Consider the following 21,352-nt stretch of genomic DNA (forward strand, 5'->3'; position numbering starts at 1 on the left):
ACTCAGACGCAAAAATATGTGATCGGGACATCCATAATTATTACAGCAAACTGTCGCAACAAGCAGCACGGACATAATAGACATAAGGACAGCTGTCAATGGCTCTCCTGGATTTTTTCAAACCGTGAGGCCTGAATATTATTAAAGAAAAAAAAACAACTAGATCTGGTATCGAAATTGTATCGATATTGACAGATATTCTAAAATCAGGAATTGGAATTGGACCGGAAGTGAAAAAATGTCAATCGGTGCATCACAAGCATACAGGATACAAATTAGAAGACCCAAAAGACGTTACTGTCAAACAATAAACACATTGTTGCCTGGTAGTACTATATTACTATTGAATGATGACTTTCGTTCCATGTCCAAAACTTGTATGACAACTAAGTTTCGTTGAATGCTGTATGATAACTGAATTGAGATTTAAAGGCCTTTGTGACAATCAGATTTGACTTATTAAGAGTTTTGTGTTTCATCCATTGTTGTAGTCTGCCAACATGCAATTGTGACAACTCCAAGAAGTAGGTTCAAATTTGGCAGCCAAATTTCCTGTACTCGACTTTCAACACCTGAAAAATAGATAAAATGACTATTTCAAATCAAAATGACAAGCATCCTATGTCTGTTCAGGCATTGGTTATTGAGACTTTTTTTGTTCATTTTGTTGGCTTCAGGGCTGAATTTTTTAAATAAATTACAGCACATACTGCAGTTAATATGTGTGGCTAAAAATGTACAAGTCCACCAAGAGCAAAATGTCCACATGATTTCTATAAGAGAAAGCCTATTCATTTTTTTGGCCAATGGATATTTAAGGTAATGTATACTCAGGTCCTAAATATATACAAATGTGAACTACTGCTAACAAATGCACCAGAAGCTTCTCAGGCCTTTTCCAATGTTTTAAATTAAAATAAATTAAGTGTGACTGTGATGAAGAAAAAGCTGAAAAAAAACATAAGTAAAACAAGAACTAACACTAGTAATGCTCACTCGAGCAACATAGGCATGGAAACAGCTCAATTGGATTCCATTCAAAACATATTATGATGCAATGACAAGAATTTACACTTCTTTTAAACAGTCTACTTGACCGTAGATCCTCTGAAAACTAATCCCAACAACAGACACGAGGTGTAACCATATTAAAGTCATTCATTGATTCATTTAAACTGGCAGTGCTGGCAGTGAATGCTCATGTTTCAAATCAACACTTAGCACTAGAGGTGTGCAAAATTTCCGATTCTTAGATTATTCGCGATTCGGCCGTGGAAGATTCGAGAACGATTCACAAACATCCTAATTCCGATTATTGAAATATGCCAAGTAAAGCGGAAGTACAACACACTCAGCGCGCCGCGCGGTCAATGAGCAACGGAGCGAGAGTAGCTAAACATCATGCTTCTCATTACCCGGCCCCTCGGGTAATGCCAATGCTCAACTCACGGCTCAAGCTCAACTCATGCCACGAGATAAAAAAACACAACAACATACCTGAAGCTGCTACAAAAGTACGTCATCCACATAATGTTACGGTAGATATCATTTATATAAGACTAGATGCACCACGGTAGCGGTAGCCTTTGCAGCACATCTAGAAAAAGCTAGATGCAGACGTAGTAAACGGCCGCCATCTTAAAGCAGTACACTTCTCTGCAAGGCTGTTGTAGCGAACCTTCCAAGCAAACCTAATTAACTTTTTATCTAAAATACTCCTAAATCGGTAAAATATTGACTTGAATCTATCTTTAAAATAGTTTTAAAACTTTCACATGTCGAAAGTTGACAAAAGGGAAATTATGGATTAACGGGAGCAATTTTAACAACTTTAACGGTTGATTCACAACATTAAATTAATTGAATGTAGTTTAAAGCTGCTGATACAGAATGGGGACTGGAGTTTTTTTATTTACTGTTATTTTTGTATATTTGTTTACTGCTATATGTTAACTTGATACTGAAATAGTAGTTTGGTTTAGCCTGAGAGTATTTTTGAACAATTTTGGAACTAATGTACAAAACATAAAAAAAAAAATAAAAAAAAAAAAAAGGGGGGGGGGGGTGCATCAATAATCGTTTTAGAATCGAATCGGACCATCTGAATCGTAATCGTAATCGAATCTTTAGGTGCCCAAAGATTCCCAGCTCTACTTAGCACAGTAGAGCTGTGAAAAAATATCATTTGGCGATATCACAATCCTTTCTGTCACGATCCGAGTATCGATACTTCTTTATGAGTATCGATACTTTAGATACTTCTAATGTGCTGGACCAAAGCAGCGCTGGCCACAAGCAAACAAACTAGAGATGTCCCCTCCGTCCTGCTGCTTTACTTGGTCGCTGTGCGGTGTGAGATTGCTTGTTAAAATTAACAATGAGTGACAGCTGTTCAGGCTTAGATGTTGCCAGAGAAGCCTGGGAATGCTATACTATTCCTTCTCAAAAAATTAGCATATTGTGATGAAATTCGTTATTTTCTGTAATGTACTGATAAACATTAGACTTTCATATATTTTAGATTCATTACACACAACTGAAGTAGTTCAAGCCTTTTATTGTTTTAATATTGATGAATTTGGCAAAAAAGTCCAGAAAAACCAAAAATCCCTATCTCAAAAAATTAGCATATCATTAAAAAAGTACTCTAAAGAAGTTACTAACCTAATCATCTGAGACAACGAATTAACTCAAAACCCCAGTGAAAGATTCCCAAGGCTTTTAAAAACTCCCAGCCTTGTCCAATACTCAAAACCGCAATCATGGGAAAGACTGCCGACCTGACTGTTGTCCAGAAGGCCATCATTGATTGACACCCTCAAGCAAGAGGCTAAGACACAGAACGAAATTTCTGAGCGAATAGGCTGTTCCCAGAGTGCTGTATCAAGGCACCTCAGTGGGAGGTCTGTGGGAAGGAAAAGGTGTGGCAGGAAACGCTGCACAACCAGAAGCCTGCCAACTCTCCTGATCTGAACCCCATAGAGAATCTGTGGGATATTGTGAACAGGAAGTTGAGAGACACCAGACCCAACACTGTGGATGTGCTTAAGGCCGATATCGAAGCATCCTGGGCCTCCATAACACCTCAGCAGTGCCACAGGCTGATTGCCTCCATGCCACACCGCATTGAAGCAGTCATTTCTGCAAAAGGATTCCCGACCAAGTATTGAGTGCATAGCTGATATAATTAATTGAAGGTTGACCCTTTTTTTGTATTAAAAAACACTTTTTTGTATTGGTCGGATGAAATATGCTAATTTTTTGAGATAGGGATTTTTGGGTTTTCTTGACTTTTTTGTCAAAATCATCAATATTAAAACAATAAAAGGCTTGAACTACTTCAGTTGTGTGTAATGAATCTAAAATACTGTACTTTAAATAGGCCGCATGTTTAACAAACTCGAAGTGGTGAGGGGACATTCATTGTGTGCGTGTAAGTGTTCTCAACAGTGTAAAAGGATTTGAGCGGACTGACTCGATGAAGAGTTTAGTAAAGACAAGTATTTTTCTACGTTATTCTTGTTTTAAAATAATTCAGTGGGACAGTAACATATTTAAAGCTTTTTTTTTTTTTTGGTATTGGATCAGGACTTTGCATAAAACTATTTCGCACAGGAACAGTTGCTGCAACATTTTCAACTTTTCAATGTAATTAAAAAAAGATAAAAAAGATAAAAAGATAAAATTTTGCAATAGCTGAAGTATCGCAATACATATCGGATCGCCACGCAAGTATCGGGATTTGGATCGAATCGCAACAAAAGCGGATTGTCCCAGCCCTAAAGCACAGGTTAACAAATAGACTAAAGAGAGTTTCAACTTGTTTGAAAATTCGGGTCATCATGTCACCATACGAATAAACTTCCAAAACGCGAGGACCCCCGTAACAGAAATAGTTAAGCATTCCTGTGAAACCGTCACTGCAATTTGAGCCATGTCAAACCAAGTAGGCACAATGCAGTGCAATTAGTGCAATTTCTCGCACTGTTTTGACCCGTTTTGTTTGTTACAAAAGAGTTTGCCTGTCTGGCTGTGATGTTGCCAACTGCTAATTAAGGGATGATGAAGGTAGAAGAAGAGAAAAATGATTTTTCAAACAAAAGCCCAAGTCCCCCAAAGCAAGAATCAAACCATTAAAAGTAACATATGCATTCTAATCTCGCCCCCTACTCACACAACACGGAAAAAAACCTCCATACAGCCGTCTATACATGCGCCAGATCTTGTCGCCTCAGGAAATGGGCTTCATTCATCTTGTCTGACGGCAATAAAGCAGTGCCTAAGATTCTACTTCCAATAAACGTCGACTGATTGGAAAACTCATTCTAATATCAATTTCCATCTGGGCCCTTTAAAAGGCAATCAGCATAGCTTCAACTCCGTATATCACGGGCTCCTTGAGATGATGACACAGCACTGGCTCTCTTCTGCATAATGGCCTTCTCCTATCAAGGCATCTGCAATGAATAATACCACCCATGAATGGGCTATTTAGTGCATGTTAGCATGGACCAGAGCCACTTCTCTGAATAATAATCTCCAAGTTTCACACTTTACTGCCGGGCTGCATCAGTTTTTCATTTGGCTGAGTGAGGCACTTTGTGTGATTTTTTTCGACACTCGTGGTCTCTCTTTAAGCTTTTTTGTCATGAGTGACGAGGCTGATTGGTGATGATTTGCACATCCATTTCATGTCTCGTGGCTACACAACAATCACTTGAATGAAAATATAGAAACTTTTCTCTAAAGATTGGAAATTATGAATTGAAATACATTCTATAACACGATGTTAGACTTCCAATATTTTATTTCACGTGACATCTAAGTAAATCCTCATTATATCGGTAATTTGCTATTGATCATTTGTCCCATTTTACAATTACCTCACCATTCGTGCAATTTGCATCCATTTATTGTGCAATTTTGGAACCATGCATTTTGGTCCATTCCACGGCGGGGTGGCGATACATTTGTACGTGCACATTCGCCGATGCGCATGCGCCGAAATATGAGATATCCTCTCTAGATGGTTATGCTGATGTGGTAGAACCATGGCTGAAGACTGCAACCAAATGGTGGCATTTTGAGTCTAAAATCAGAGCCAGTGCGAGTAGTTTTTTCATCTACCGTATTTTTCGGACTATAAGTCGCAGTTTTTTTTCTTTCATAGTTTGGCTGGGGGTGCGACTTATACTCAGGAGCTTATGCGTGAAATTATTAACACATTACGATATCATTTCACATGTCATTTTGGTGTTTTTGGTGTTACACTGATGGTTTGGTAAACTTGTTAGCATGTTCTTTATGCTATAGTTATCTGAATAATAGCTATGGCCACCTTCGCGTTCTGCCTTTGGTAATGTGTGTTCAATTGTGTTATTGACGTTTTTTGTATTGAAAGCATGCTTTTAGTTTGTGGTGCGTTCACGCCCAGGTGGGGACGCACTCGCACTTGTTTACGCGAAGAAGAGCGCTCACACGCCAAAAGAAGGCGGACAGCTACGCAGCGTCTGAGCGAGTAGGCGAGAGAGAGAGAGCGACACGGCTGTGAACCTACGTTCATTGTTTATGCTTGTAAAATATCTCTACAGAGGCGGCGCCTGTGTGTATCATCTTTTCTGTTGTTGTTGTGTGTTTTCCACCCGCAATCGGACACTTAGAGCCAGTTGTGTGCTTGTTTGAACGATGTGCTAATGCTCGCGAACGCATGCTAACCGTTTGTGTCATTACTGTAATAGCAGCTAATTATCATTTATTTACGTTGATGCGAACCTGTTTGGTATCGAGGATGAAATGGATTTGTATTATTTCTTTTTTTAGTTTCACTCTTCAAATGATGGTGTCATAACGACGGCCAAAATAAAGTCAGCAAATTATACGGACGTCCAGCATCGTCATTTCAGAGTTTAGCTCGCTGTATAGCCAGGACCGAGCCGTAGCGTCCTGGTGAGAACATTACATTTGCATTTTGTTGTTCATGCATCATGTAATATTATTATACTTTACACTTATTCAGCATGTTGTTCTCTAGTGTATCATTATTTTAAAATTGCCTTTCAAGATTACATATCTGTTCTATGTGTTGGATTTTATCAAGTAAATTTCCCCCAAAAATGAGACTTATACTCTGGTGCGACTTATATATGTTTTTTTTTCCTCTTTATTGGACATTTTATGGCTGGTGCGACTTATACTCAGGTGCAACTTATAGTCCGAAAAATACGGTACTTGCACATGCGCGACCAATAACAGAGTTTGTCAGCAAAAAATAAACTCCTTCACATTTAAATCCACTAGTTGGCGGTAATGTATAATTGGAGTAGCGCAAAAACTTGACAACACTTGCAACAATGACGAAAAGGACAATAAGTGACTACTTTCTTTCCAACAGACCCACCGGCACTGTTTCAAAGGAGGCCAACGGGGGAAATAAGTCCGACTCAGGGGCTTCACACACAGGAGGCGATGAGCGATGGCAAAATGCGAAAGTCATTGCCGCTGAGCTGAAAGCCAACACATGGGGTACGATGCGACTGCAGCTACAAAAGGAAGCGACACGCACCGCTCTCTGCCTGTGCGTCATCGCCCGTCCCTGATGAGCTATGAATTTGGAGGACATTTTAAAATTTCCAGTCTTTTCTGAGCACCAACAACTTCCCATACTGCTGATTTTTTATTTAGGTCTCGGAAATCATGCCGAGAGTTATCATAAAGTATGTGCTGGCCACACACCAATAAAATGATATTCTCCTCCATGTTAACAAAGTGTGGCATGTGGATGTCAATTTCCGGGTTGAGCAATGTCCTTGCAGGTGATTTGTCGATCAATAAATCTGTTGCTGAATGGTTGTAGTGCCAGGTGACAGCGACAGAAATGGAACAAAATTTCCATGTTAACCTAATTTCTAAGCAGTATACTGCTTGATGTAAAAACTGATAGAGAAAAAATATATAGATTCATAAGTTTGTAGTTTTATGCGTTTATTATGAAAGTATCGATTAAACAGTTTGTAGTTTTATGCGTTTATTATGAAAGTATCGATTAAACAGTGAAAATTAGAGGAAAATTTTGCATTTCTATTTACAGTGTGCGCCCCTGAATCTTCTGCTTGCGCCCTTAAAATTTTAAGTTAGGGGCCACTGTGCTCCTAGTAAAAAAATGTTGTTCTGGAGCCCTTAGAACACAACAGTATGTACATAAAAACGCTTGCATTTGCAGCGTGGATGCGACAATCAAGTATTGATGGATCCCGCACTGAGCACTAGCATCTATATAGCTAGTATAGCTAGTTTCTTATCTCGATCTATTCATTTTCAGCGTCAGATCAAATATATATACATTTTTTTTATGCAATGGACAAAATGTCATTCAATTTTAAGATGAAATGCAGACCTGTGCCTTGTTGAAAGGATCATTTCTTCATCCACCTCATGAAATATTCTGTCCATTGCGCTCATTAACGTACATTATTTTTATGTAAAACTGACTCTTTAAATATTTGTTTAGAAATAGTTGGATCTGGGGCTGGGAAATGGGGCCTAAAAATAAAATCTGATTGTTTCACAGAAAAGTTGATTTGTGATATTTTCCTCTATCCTACTTTTTAATGATGACTAAGTAACAAAGACGGTGAAAACTCTCTTTAAATTCTTTTCGGTAAATGCTGAAAGCAAGTAAACACAATTTCCATTCTGGAGTAAATTTGTAAAACTTCTTCTGAAAAGCCTCAATTCAACCTATTTGTGCTGTCAGTCGCCTAATAACAAGTAATAACTCTACAAAAACACAAAGGCAAGCTTATTCTTATGGAATAATCTATTAATAACTCTTTGCTAGAGTTCTATTCTTTCAACAGCACCTGACTGACTTGACACCTTCTTTACTATTAGCTTCAAATACTTGTCTATATTCTTCCCATTTTACAGATGGGTGCATGTGCAGGTCTTTTCTTGCATTTTAATCATTTTCCTGCCGTCACGAATATTCCCAGCTAGAACAGTAAGGAGCATTTAGATCCTTTTACTCCTAGTGTAACCGGTGTGTCAGCGCCGCACCGCGTTCCGGTCCCACCTCTGAACAGGCTGGGACGCGAACCCGCGCGCCACGACGCTTCCACTAGGCAGGTAGGGACGCTAACCACTACGCCAATAAAGCCCAGGCCAGCGGCACAGCTGTCTGCGTCCCTACATGAAGGAATCGGCAGGGAGGTTTCCACGCTCCGGTACGGATGTGTGTGTACCTGTTACACTCACCCCCCGAAACCTTCGCTGCCGACCCGGGTCACGGCACCAATGTAACCGGTGTGTCAGCCGTTCCGCTCCCACCTCTGACCAGGCCGGGACGCGAACCCGCACGCCATGACACTTGCACTCGGCGGGTAGGGACGCTAATCACTGCGCCAATAACGCTTGAGCCAACGGCACAGCCGTCAGCGTCCCTACATGAAGGAATCGGCAGGGAGGTTTCCACACTCCGCTATGGACCTGCGTGTACCTGTTACACTCATATGACTGCTGCTTAATGATAAGCAGAATTTCTTGACAGTTCTGGTCAAGATTGTTTATTTTAAGTCCAGAACTGGACATTTTCCAACTTCCTTGTCACTGCTCGACTTCTTTCGTTCATGTAAGTATCTTAAAACGTCTGCAATTAAAAATTAATTCATAAAATCGAGTTAGCGATCGATGTAGTTAGATTCCTCAAATGTTTGATCATAGATCAATGCATTTTCTTTTCAATCCAAACGTTTGCCTGAATATTTCGGTTGGCGAGTGTGCAATATTTGACAGGAAAATAGCAAATTCCCCAAAATGTTCCTTACCTTCCAGCCACTTCCCGCCTCTCTGTAGTAGGGAAAGTTATCACAGATCCACTGGTAGATCTCGCTCAGTGTCATCTTCTTCTTTGGCGAACTGTTGATGGCGAACGTGATGAGGCTGGCGTAGCTGTACGGCGGCTTGCCGTCTTTGTGCTGCTGTACTTCCTCCTGGTCCAGAGTGGTGTTGGGATCCAGCAGGGCACTCTTCTTGCCTATGCCTGGCCCGTGGCCGTGCTGGCCGTCGGCCTTGCGGATGGCTGCCTGCATGGTGAGTTGAGGGAGCCAATCCATGGAGGTCAGGCTACTTTCCAGCTCCGACGTCATGATGACGACAGGCCGGGCAGCAGGGTGGGGGGACGGGGGAGACTGAACCCGAAAGCCTGGAGGTAAACCGGTGACCTCTTAGAGCTTGAAGAACTGGTGGGGAGAGGAGCGGGTGGGGATGACAGAGTGGATCTGGGCCCTCAGATCAGGACATCAGCATGATGTGTTCTCCAAGGCGAGTCTGCAGAAACAGTGGACAGACATGCAAAGGTCAGTTCAACTTATATTCAGTATCTGAATATCAGAAGACTCATTTTCTCATTAGTTGTTTAATTAATTTTGCCATGTTGTCAATCTTTAACATTTGAAGATTTTTATCAGACTGCAATGATATGTTAACTGAGCAAAAAACAGAAGTAGTTTACATGGTCCCCACACATGCTTTCACTGGCTGTGCAGCAGATTATTAGCTCACCACCTTCTCTTCCACTTGCTGCTCTCAGAGCTGACTCATAGCTAGGACTCCATCTGCACGGAGGGAGAATAAGAGAGGGAGCTGGAGAGAGCGAGTGAGAGTAAATGTTGGGCAATTGTTTTCACAACTGCCAGCCAAATGGGGCAATGGCTCAGGAAGAATTCTGACTCTCTTGTGGCTAGTAAAACCCCCTTTCCCCCTCCGTCTGCCCTGCCTTCCAGCTTGCCCGCCCACTTGCCTTTGCCATAAACAAGGCAGGCAGTGTCATCTTGCAAACTGTCCTCCACCCAGTGTGTGTCTGCAACAGCCTGTCTCGTTGTCCTTTCTGGCACACTGCCCCGCTTGTCCGAAAATAGAGGAGCAGGCTAGATAAGCCGTAAGTTCTAAATGGAGGTGAAGACGGATATCTGCGCAGAGGGAAAAGGAGTGTGATGACACCTTGAACTGGTTGACGGGAAAAACAAACCTAGCATTTTGCACGATTTGTTTTCGGTTTAGTGTGCATCAGTGTGGGAATAAACAGTCTGACAGTCCTCAATAGGCCAAACACCGTATCCCTCAAAAATAGTCTGCACACAATGTGAAATAGTATCCCATTCTTTTGAAAGAATTTGCAAACGGTGATTCAAAAGTGCCTCCAGACAGCAAGCTCTATTGTACTGATTCACTCTGATACCAGGATCAAAATGACATTCTCAACTATTTTCACTTACCTCTGAAAACCTTGAAAGAGAGGTGCTTACCAGCTTGACAAAGCCTGCTTCCACCTACACTGCTGAGGTCAAGAAAGGACACCATTGAAGCCTACACAAACTAAATAGTCAGTTTTCTACCAAGGTTCAATCATCTACCAAGAGTGATCAACCACAAACTCTCTTTAGTCCGTTTTAATCGGCCACCAAAGTGATTTACGATGACATATCCAACTTGAGACTTTGTTCTACCAATAAGAGTGGAGAGTAGAGATGTCCCGATCCGATATTTGGATCGGATCGGACGCCGATATGGGCAAAAAAATGCGGATCGGTATCGGATCGGCCGACACGGAAAAATTCCGATCCAGACTTCCGATCCAGTTTTTTTGAAAATCCGGTCCGAGTTTTCCAGCGGACCGATATACATAATCCATTCCAGTTTTTGCTTCGGTTTCCCTAAAATCCGGTCCGCATTTTACGGCACACCTTCAACACACTACATTACAGTCTCCCAATTTACCGAGGATCATTTCACCTTAAAGGAAAACAAAGACGAAGAGGCAGAGTGCAACATATGCCACAATAAAGTCAAGCGTGGTGGTAAAGCTGTAAGAGGTTTTAATACAACAAACCTAATCGAGCATTTAGCGACATACACATGCATTGAAAACTAGGTGCGTTAGTAAACAGCCGCCATCTTAAAGCAGGAGACTTCCCTTGTAAGCTGTTGTAGTGAACCTTCCAAGCGAACCTAATGAACTTTTTATCTAAAATACTCCTAAATCGGCAAAATCTTGACTTGAATCTATCTTCAAAACAGTTTTAAAACTTTCACATGTCAATAGTAGACAGAAGGGAAATTATGGAATAACGGGAGCAATTTTAACAACTTTAACAGTTGATTCGCAAAATTCAATGAATTGAATGTAGTTCAAAGCTGCTGATACAGAATGGGAACTTGAGTATTTTATTTACTGTTTTAAAATGTTAACTTGATACTGAAATAGTCGTTTATTTAAACCTGAGAGGCTTTTTATACATTTTTTTGTAACTAATGCACGAAACATTAAAAGCATCTAACAGCTTGGGGGGTTTGTGGGATTTTCCACTGACAGTTTACAATATTCTTTGCACGTTTTACTGACTGACTATGCCATTTCTGTTTGTCATTTATAATGTTTTGTGTTTGTCACTGAACAAACAGGTCAGTTTCTTGTTACCAACCATTGTGTGTTATTCAAACTCACCTAATTCAGCTGGCTAGTTGTTATCAAGAGTACTAAAACCCTTTTCAACATGAGTCTGACAACTAAGTAAGGAGGCTAAATAACTTTAAACTTTAATACATGCTCAGATAGGCCGGTATCGGCCAGTATCGGTATCGGATCGGAAGTGCAAAAAAATATCGGTATCGGATCGGAAGTGCAAAAACCTGGATCGGGACATCCCTAGTGGAGAGATAAAATTTCCGTGTGATATAGATTTTCTTATTTTGTGAAAACGGAACCATACCAATCAAAACAAACCTGAGACTTTCATACAACTACATAAACTACAGTCTATACGGACAGCTTTTGCTCTTGAGTCAACACTAAGCCGCGTAACACACTTTTAAACCGAATGCTCCAGTGCTTGGTTACGACGCCGTAATCAAGTTCTCAGACACCTCAGTGAGCGAACTGATTAGTGACGTATCGTGAGTCGGTCTTCTGGGATGAGGATCAGCGTCTGATGGGGTAGTGTGAAAATAACAAGAGTGGCCATGAACACCAAGATCAAGGAGCTCATTGTGGACTTAGTGTGGGCAAAAGGGATGTAAACACACGCCTCCTTCTGAGAAAAAGAACATAGCACTGGGCTACAGATCCAAGTTAACCTAATACAGAGAACAGATGTCTAATAGTCTAAAGATAACTTGGGGGGGGGGGGGGAGGGATCTCAATTCAAAGGAAGCTACAAACACCTGTGAAGAACTAAAAGTAATCAATGTTTTAATACATGGCCTACTTGACGTAATTTTGGTTGAGATCAGGGCTGCCCCCTTCAACTAATAAGCAACTAATCGATCATGAAAATAATTAACAATTATTTTGATCATGGATTAATAGTTCTGAGACATGACAATAACAGTAATTTTTCTCTGAATTCTGTAGTACTAAATGAAAGTAGACTGATTATTATCCTAAGTAATCAAAATATGGTATTTGCAAACATCATTTGCAACTACTTTAACAGTAAATAAATGTGATTTATAAATGAGAAAAATAGTCGACTCATTCCAAAATTGGTAATTAGTCGACTATCAAAATAATTATTTGTGGCAGTTTTTTTTCAGCACATAATTTTTGTTTTCAATGCAAATTTAAAGCTAAAACAAATATAACAGTAAATAACATAAATTATGTATAGATAGTCCTGAACGAGTTCCGTTCCTAGGCTGGCGATGTAACCAGATAACTCGGAATTAACCCTTTAAGTACCTCTAAATAAAAAATAACTGTCCAAAAACATGTATTATACGTCATATTAATGAGATCAAGTAACAAATATGATACTGTGATGTATGTTGTGTTAAATGCCGTTATATTGAATAACTATTTGGGCTTGAAAAAAAAATAATAAAAAGGATCGGGACTCGCAAGAGGAGTCAGCGCCGGGGGAAAAGCAGCAGCAGCGGCTGCAGCAGCACAAGGATAAGTAAGTGGGAAGTCCGAAAAAGGCGAATTGTCGGCGGCCAGGGAAGCACGGACGTCATGACTCTCCCAAACCGAAAAGGGCACTTCACGGGCAGACACATAAAAACCGAAGAAGACAGCAGGTGGCTGCTTGAGTCCAATCCGAAAAGTCGCTTTGTCGGCGGTGAGATGAAAACTGTAGGTTTGGGCGGGCATCAGGATGCTCCCAAGCCGAAAAGGGCGGTTCTTGGGCGGACTCATGAGAATCTGAGAGGACAGCAGGTGGGACCTTACGCGTCAGGAACTGCAGGCAGCGACGCTCCTGGCGGAGGAGGCATGGCAAGAAAAAAAACATGACTGGAGACAGAATGTCGGACGAGACTTCAGCGTCCTAAAGTCTGTATGTGAGCCGATTAGTTGACTCATCACAAAAATAATCAGTGATTAGTTGACGATGAACAATCGTTTGTCGATGCCATAGTTGGGAATAGGAATTCAGAAGTGAAGTGAACCCAGATTTATCGCGGTGGATACTTTTCAGAAAGTAGTAAATGAGCTTGATAATGATTCTCTAGGAAAGTGTTCATCCTTGATGAATGAAACATGGTTGTCTTTCCTTTAAGATTTATTTTTAATGTGTCCTTTTCATTACACTGGCTTATAAAAAAGTGGATCATTGCTTTTATTGGCATGTATTGAAAAGTATAAATGCCCGTCAGATTTATTAAAATGACAGTAACCATCAATTCTAATGCCCTATAGAAGATAAGACCAATTTTTACTGTCTACTGGTTGACAGATAAAACATGTTATATTAAAGAGTGAAATTTTGCAAGTGGAAATGGATGTCATACATCATAGAAATAATTATCTACCGGGCCTCCATGAGCCACAGCAGGAAGACATTTCTAAATGGAGCAAACTGCTTTGGCATCAGATGGTCAGAGGAAGTTTGCGCTTGCCAAGTCCATTGATCTCTAACAGCGGGAGGTTAGCGGAGGCTCAGCAGCCAATTCAATATCTGTTATGGGTACAGACATGAGCAGATGATTAAGGCATTTTTTTCTTCCATGTCAACAGAATTCAGAGCGGGACAAGGCCAGATCAAGCTTGGGGTGATATTTAATGGGGTGGAGCATTTGAATGTCGTAAATAATATATCCCCCCTCACATTCCCTTGTCTTCTTTCAGATATTTGACATTGTGTATCGCGTTTACACAATAGAAGAGGTGATTTTTTTTTTTTTTTTATAATCTCCTTTGTCTGTGTATGTGACTATGATTAACTCATTGGGTGCTATTGGTGGTGATAGACGCCCAATCCATTTTAGATGATAGGACTCATAGTGAATGATCATGTTTCAGTGTCATTGACAACAGTAGATCTCCAATCCATTTGAACTGTGAGGGGCTACATGACAAGGTATATAATGCTAAAGGATCTTTGTTTGTCAATGTAGTTGTTTTTTTCCCCTCATACTGATGGGAAAATCACAACAGTGAACTTGCGGTAACAAGTCATTACTGTTATGCCAAACTGATTAGCACATCCGATAGTGAAAAAAATAAAAAGTACTCAAAATACTTTTATTATGATTTCTATGGCATTGGCACCTTTTGCATTGTTTGTTCACATACTAAAAAAAGTGTGAACGAAAATGACACCTGCTTGAAATACGTGCGTATCTGCTCAGCTCCACACTCATGAGAATGAGATGAAAAGCCTGATTAAAGATAAAGATATGGTTGTTGGCAAAACGGAAGATTCGTGTCTTGTCTGTCTTGTCTTTTAAAATATCAACAAAGACTAAATATCTCCACCCAGTAACTAAAATGAATGTTTACACTGATATAAAAGAGCCTCTGCCAAGTCAATGGGTGGTAATATAAAAGTAATTCAGTTTATTTGATCATTTGACTTCCCCTAAAGGCTACACTGTACAAGCCTGCTATAATATAATGTTATGTTGGGGTGGCGAAATTATAAAAATACCCAACAAGTTCACTTATATGCTCATAATGATGACCATGAAAGTCCGCAACCAAAATGCTAATGTGGCTAACCGACAGTAGATGTGACCAACCAATCGGTGCACCTTTAAAATTTCTTTTGATATGTCATGATGACAAATCACGTAAAAGATCATAAAGTACTACTATAACCAGATGTATATATCCATGTTGAAATGACGTTTCACAGAAAAAATGTGCTTAAATTTCAAATAAGTTAGAATTACTGTAAATTATAATGATTGTCACTGCTGTAATTAGGTTCTGTGAGAGCAGTAGTTGCTTTTCAGCAGATGATGGCAATATTTTTTTTCACCTGCATAGAGGACAAGGAGTGTGGGTGTATTTCAGTTTTTATGAGACTGCAAATAATAATTCAAGATAATTACACTGTACACAAGGAATTTTAGAGAAAGAAAAGTTACCATGAAAAGGGTGACCTCACTGTCACTCTCAGTGAACCAGTTACGTTTCTGATCTGAGGTTTGACTATTAGAAAATGTCTACTATCTGCAAATTTCTGCGAATGTCCTACTACCAAGAGCAAAAGAAAAAAAAGGTCCGCCTACAATTCCAGTGGCTGCGGGAGGTGAGCTGGCAAAGATACAAGTTGATGAAAGGCACTGCGCCCCGCTACATGGAGATGCCTGCCATTTGACCCGCCACGCTAATGATCCAGCTGCTTCGTAATCGGCGAGGCCAAGTTCGCCGTCTTAATTAGAGGGCCTCGGGTAGTGGTGGGAATTAGGAAGCGCGATACCACCGGGCAGTAACGACCCCCCACTGCCTTCATTACCCTGTCGGGCCATGGAATGCTCAGAGGCCCCCCTCTGGTATACTGAGGAAAGCGGTACAGTACAGAGTAGTGCTCCGAGGTGTATCGAGGATGAAAAATGTACAGAGAAAAGGTGCATTTAATTTTGGGCAAGTCAGCATCAGTATTTCCTGGCAAGAAGAAATTCACACATCATTGCTGTCATTTGACTGTCGTGTATTTCCATAGTCCTTTGCGAAATATTTCATTTAAGTGCACCGCAATCGACTGTCATTAGACACGTTCGGCACCAGAAACGTAAATCTGTCATCTGTTTTCTGTAAGGTTTGTGTGGGTGTGTGTAAGAGTAATAATGGCTTCCTATGACAAAGTGATGCCTTGCGAGTATGTTCTTTTCATTTTGTAAGTAACCATGTGAATCAAGGTTAAATAAAGGGTTTCCACAATGCTCACAAGGTAGTCAACACACTGGATTACGTACTGTATGATCGCTGCCAGATCTACCAGTTCAAATGGATTTGACGTCTACCGCCATCAATGGCAGTCAATGTGACCAGTCAATTTTGAGCTGTATCAAACTTGATTACGAATCGGGAAATATACTTTTGTTATTGTACATGGGTTTGGTAATATTATTAGTAATTTATAACAATTCATGTCATATAACGGTGCATTTTAAAACTCAATGACAACGATTATGGAAGAATTATACAAAAGGCAGACTGATCAGAGAAAATACACTGCGTAGATTCCTGAACATAAACATAGATGCACACAAAATCAAAGTTAGCTAGCTAGAGAGCTATCGCCGTTAATTGCATCTAACGAGTAAAGGGGACAAATTGATTTTCAGCTGTAACAGACTTGATTAGAATTCGGGAAATATACTTTTATTACTGCAGATGTGTTTGGCAGGGTTGTGGATTATTATTAGCAGTTTTTGACAATTCATGTCATGTAATGTATATTTTGAAAATCAATATAAAGGATTATGGGAGAAATGTAGCAGAGGGCAGACTGATTCAAGCAAATGTTGCATAGATCCCTGTAGAGGTGGGAATCTTTGGGCACCTAACGATTCGATTACGATTCAGAGGCTCCAATTCGATTATAAATCCATTATTGACGCTTTTAATTTTTTTGTACACTAGTTCCAAAATTGTTCAAAAATCCTCTCAGGCTAAACAAACTACTATTTCAGTATCAAGTAACCGTTAAAAACAGTAAATAAAATACTCAAGTCACCATTCTGTATCGGCAGCTTTAAACTACATTCAATTAACTTAATGTTATGAATCAACCGTTAAAGTTAATCATTTCCCTTCTGTCTACTTTCGACGTGAAAGTTTTAAATCTGTTTCATCATTTAAAGATAGATTCAAGTCAAGATTTTGCCGATTTGGTATTTTTTTTAGATAAAAGTAATTAGGTTCGCTACAACAGAGCCTTCTAGAGATGTCTACTGCTTTAAGATGGCGCCTGTTTACTAGCGCGGGAAAGTCTGTCATTTCCATCTAGTTCTTGGTATTTGATCTAACTCGGCCATCGTCTGTCATTTCACATCTACTGTAGTTCTACATATATGTGATATCTACCATAGCCGTATGTTGCCGTATGTTTGTAGCAACTAGCAACTGGGCGCTGTTCGTAGCGGCTGAAGGCCGCAGTCAGGTATTATTGTTTTGTTTTGTTTTTTTAATCTAGTGGCATGAGTTTAACATGTTCAATAATCGGAATATGGATTTTTGTGAATCGTTCTCGAATCTTCAATGGCCGTATCGCGAATAATCTAAGAATCGGAAATTTTGCACGCCTCTAGATCCCTGGTACAATTACATGGGTGCACACAAAATCAGAGGAAAGACAACTATTTGAGGAAATAGGCTAAGCTATTATTATGGCTATTTATTACAATTCATGTCATGTGATAGTGAATTTTGAAACTAAAGATCAAGCACTATGTACTATATGTACTATATACCATAAATGGCATCTAATTAATAAATGTGACTAGGCAATTTTTCACTGTATAAAACTTGATTAAGAGCGAAGAAATACAGTACAGTGGGACCTCTACTTACAAAATTAATTGGTTCTGGAAATAGTTTCTTAACTTGAAAATTCTGTAAGTACAGAGGCGTTTTCCATGTAAATGCCCTAATCCGTTCCAAGCCCCCCAAAATTTAAACATAAATCTTTTATAATGCATAAAAATGCATCAAAATATGTACCAAATACATTATACATTACAATACATGTTATATTATTCCACAATAAACATAAAAGCAGAGTTGTGCATGATTCAAAAAAACAAAAATAGAGTAAAAAATAAAAGTTAATAGTAATACTAGGGTTGTTCCGATCATGTTTTTTTGCTCCCGATCTGATCCCGATCGTTTTAGTTTGAGTATCTGCCGATCCTGATATTTCCCGATCCGATTGCTTTTTTTGCTCCCGATTCAATTCCAATCATTCCCGATAATTTTTCCCGATCATATACACTTTGGCAATGCATTAAGAAAAAAAATGAATACAACTCGGACGAATATATACATTCAACATACAGTACATAAGTACTGTATTTGTTTATTATGACAAGAAATCCTCAAGATGGCATTTACATTATTAACATTCTTTCTGTGAGAGGGATCCACGGATAGAAAGACTTGTGACTTTGTATATTGTGACTAAATATTGCCATCTAGTGTATTTGTTGAGCTTTCAGTAAATGATACTGTGGCCATCCCAAATGCATGATGGGAAGTGGAACCATGACTGCAACGTGCTATCAATTGCTATATCTTCTCTGCGTTGGGAAATAATATAAGGTGTTAAGACAATGATCAATTGCCACCTTGTTTCCCCACATTGCTTCCCATGATATTTCTAATCATAGGGAGAGGGATTGCAAGGCTTTAGCCAATTAATAAAAGGCTCCAAACGCTGCCAAAGTTCACTGTACTCATTTTGCGCAGGCTTTTATCCCTCTATATAGGTAAAACGGCATCATTACAGATTGAGCGCGACAATGAGTGAGAGGGTCATGCAGCTCATGCCTTAATTGCGTTAAATATTTTAACGTGACACATTTTTTAAAAAATTGCCGCCGTTATCGGGATAAATTTGATAACCCTACGTTAAGCCTAAACTAAAGACTCTGGATGAGTGTAACATATTATGTCTGTGACGTTAAATACAATTAGAAAACGATTTAATATATATATATATATATATATATATTAAAAAAAGGCATGGCCGATATTTTTTTGGCCGATTCCGATACTTTGAAAATTACGTGATCGGACACGACATCTCTAGTTAATACACTTATGTAAAGCTGTTGGAACACGAGGGGCGAAAGAAGAGGACGCTGGGACACACACATAAACATACAGTAGAGAGATCCCTCTTATCCAACTGGATTCCAGGAATGCTAGGCAATAGCCAATGACAGAGCAGCTATAAGTATGTTACATTTAGTAAACTCTGGTTGCTGCGAGTACCAGGTATACTGTATTTTTGCCTTTGTATCCTCAAAGTAGACAGTAAAAGCTTACTTTATATAGATTACTGATACGTTAACATGGATGCACACAGAATCAGAGGGAAGACGACTATTTGTGAAAATGTGATCACTCTTGATCATTTGTCAATGAACAAGGGTGATATAGTGAAAAAAAAAACTAGCAGAAAAACACAAGAGCTGCTTTGGATGGTGACATCAAGCAGGCATAGAAACTGTGCATGTGTGGGGGTGTGCGTATGTGTGTGCATGCGCACTGAATAGGGTCATGAGTTCAGGCATTACACCCCCACAGACTCTGTGATCCCACGCATAACTATTGAGCAACTTTGATGGCAATATAAGAGTGGCGTGTGTCACCGTCACAGCAGTAAAAACTAAAAAGGTTTAATTTTGAGGGTTGAATTGACTGTCAGCACTACTTTGTCGCTCAGGAATGAATGATAATTTTCAAACCATTTTTAATTGACCCAGATCTTTTCCCGACATGTCCCGACAACATTTGCACAATGACGACAAAACACTCATTATGAATGTCTCAATCAACCTGCCAAAGCATTTAAGTCAGCTGCCAAGCCTTCTTTAATTGAAGAATAGCCAATGAGGCAATAGGGCTGAGTAACATGCTGTGATTACTCAACACAACCATGCTGAGCGAACGTCACTGTGATGACAGGTCGCCATCTGCGTCATTAACTTTGCCGCTGTTCCTCGTTTTGAGCCATTGCGCCATGTGAGTTTCTACTTAATATGCACTTAAAACCTTGGTTACCTTAGGCCTGTCGCGATAACAAATTTTAGTGTGCGATAATTTATCTCAAAAATTATTGCGATATGCGATATTATTGCGCCCCCCCCCCCCCATTTTAAAAAAAAAAAACAATTTACAATGACACAGTGAGAATACAGTATATATCAATAGATCAAGTACACCCATTTAAATGAGATAAATATTTACTCTTAAATTCAAAAATACTTTTTAAGAAATCACAAGTAAAAACAATAGACCATGCCTCTTAAGTAAAAGACAATATTAATACCGCACAGAAACACAGAATAAATAAAATGTGTTTTTCAAGAAAAAGAAGCTAAAATTGCACTGAATAACTTAAGCATTTAGGCAAATGAAAACTTTTCCCATCATAGCTTCTGCTATGGTGTTCCAGTCAGAACGAACCAAATTCACGTGTGGAGTCCCTCAAGGGTCAATTCTTGGACCACTCTTATTTAACATCTATATGCTTCCGTTAGCTCAGATAATGGAACAGATTGACATCTCCTATCACGCCTATGCAGATGACACACAACTGTACATTTCTGTGTCCCCACATGATTATAGTCCCTTAGTCTCCCTGAGTAAATGCATTCATCAAATCAATGAATGGATGTGCCAGAATTTTCTCCAGTTAAATGTGGAGAAAATAGAGGTGATCATTTTTGGGCCAAAAAAGGAAAGGTCAAAGATAAGCAGCCAACTTAGCACAATGTCACTTACAGCTACAAATCAAGTCAGAAACCTTGGCGTAATTATTGACTCAGACCTAAAATTTGATAGCCATCTAAAGTCCGTCACTAAATCCGCTTATTACCACCTAAAAAATATAACCAGAATTAAGGGGCTTCTGACTCAACAAGACATGGAAAAACTTATGCATGCATTCGTTTTCAGCAGATTGGACTACTGCAACGGTATATTTACAGGTCTTGATAAAAAATCAGTCAGGAAGCTGCAGCTAGTACAGAATGCTGCAGCCAGAGTCCTCACAAATACAAGGAAGCTGGACCACATTACACCGGTTTTGAAATCGCTACACTGGCTTCCAGTGAGTCAAAGGATAGACTATAAAATACTACTGCTCGTCTACAAAACACTTAATGGCCTTGGACCAAAATACATGCTTGACTTGTTAGATTCCTATGAGACATCTAGACCCTTAAGGTCGTCTGGAACGGGTCTTCTGCATGTTCCAAGAACAAGAACCAAGCAGGGTGAGGCAGCATTTAGTTATTATGCTCCTCACCTCTGGAACAAGTTACCCGAAGGTCTGAAGTATGCTCAAACCGTTAGCTCATTTAAATCAGGGCTAAAAACGCTTTTGTTTAGCACTGCATATCC

General features: G+C 39.6%; 1 protein-coding gene across 2 annotated transcripts in view; it reads right to left on the reverse strand.

Moving 5' to 3' along the window:
• Nucleotides 1-21,352, reverse strand: part of foxj3 (forkhead box J3) — a 226,621-nt gene that overhangs the window by 151,585 nt on the left and 53,684 nt on the right. For both annotated transcript variants that reach the window (XM_057845438.1, XM_057845439.1), the window contains one exon: nucleotides 8,823-9,324. In XM_057845438.1, coding sequence (XP_057701421.1) covers nucleotides 8,823-9,143 — 321 coding nt within the window. In that variant the 5' untranslated portion in view covers nucleotides 9,144-9,324. The remainder of the gene's footprint in view (nucleotides 1-8,822; nucleotides 9,325-21,352) is intronic.

Source organism: Corythoichthys intestinalis, chromosome 9 (assembly GCF_030265065.1).
Source record: "Corythoichthys intestinalis isolate RoL2023-P3 chromosome 9, ASM3026506v1, whole genome shotgun sequence".
In the NCBI taxonomy this organism is placed as follows: domain Eukaryota; kingdom Metazoa; phylum Chordata; class Actinopteri; order Syngnathiformes; family Syngnathidae; genus Corythoichthys; species Corythoichthys intestinalis.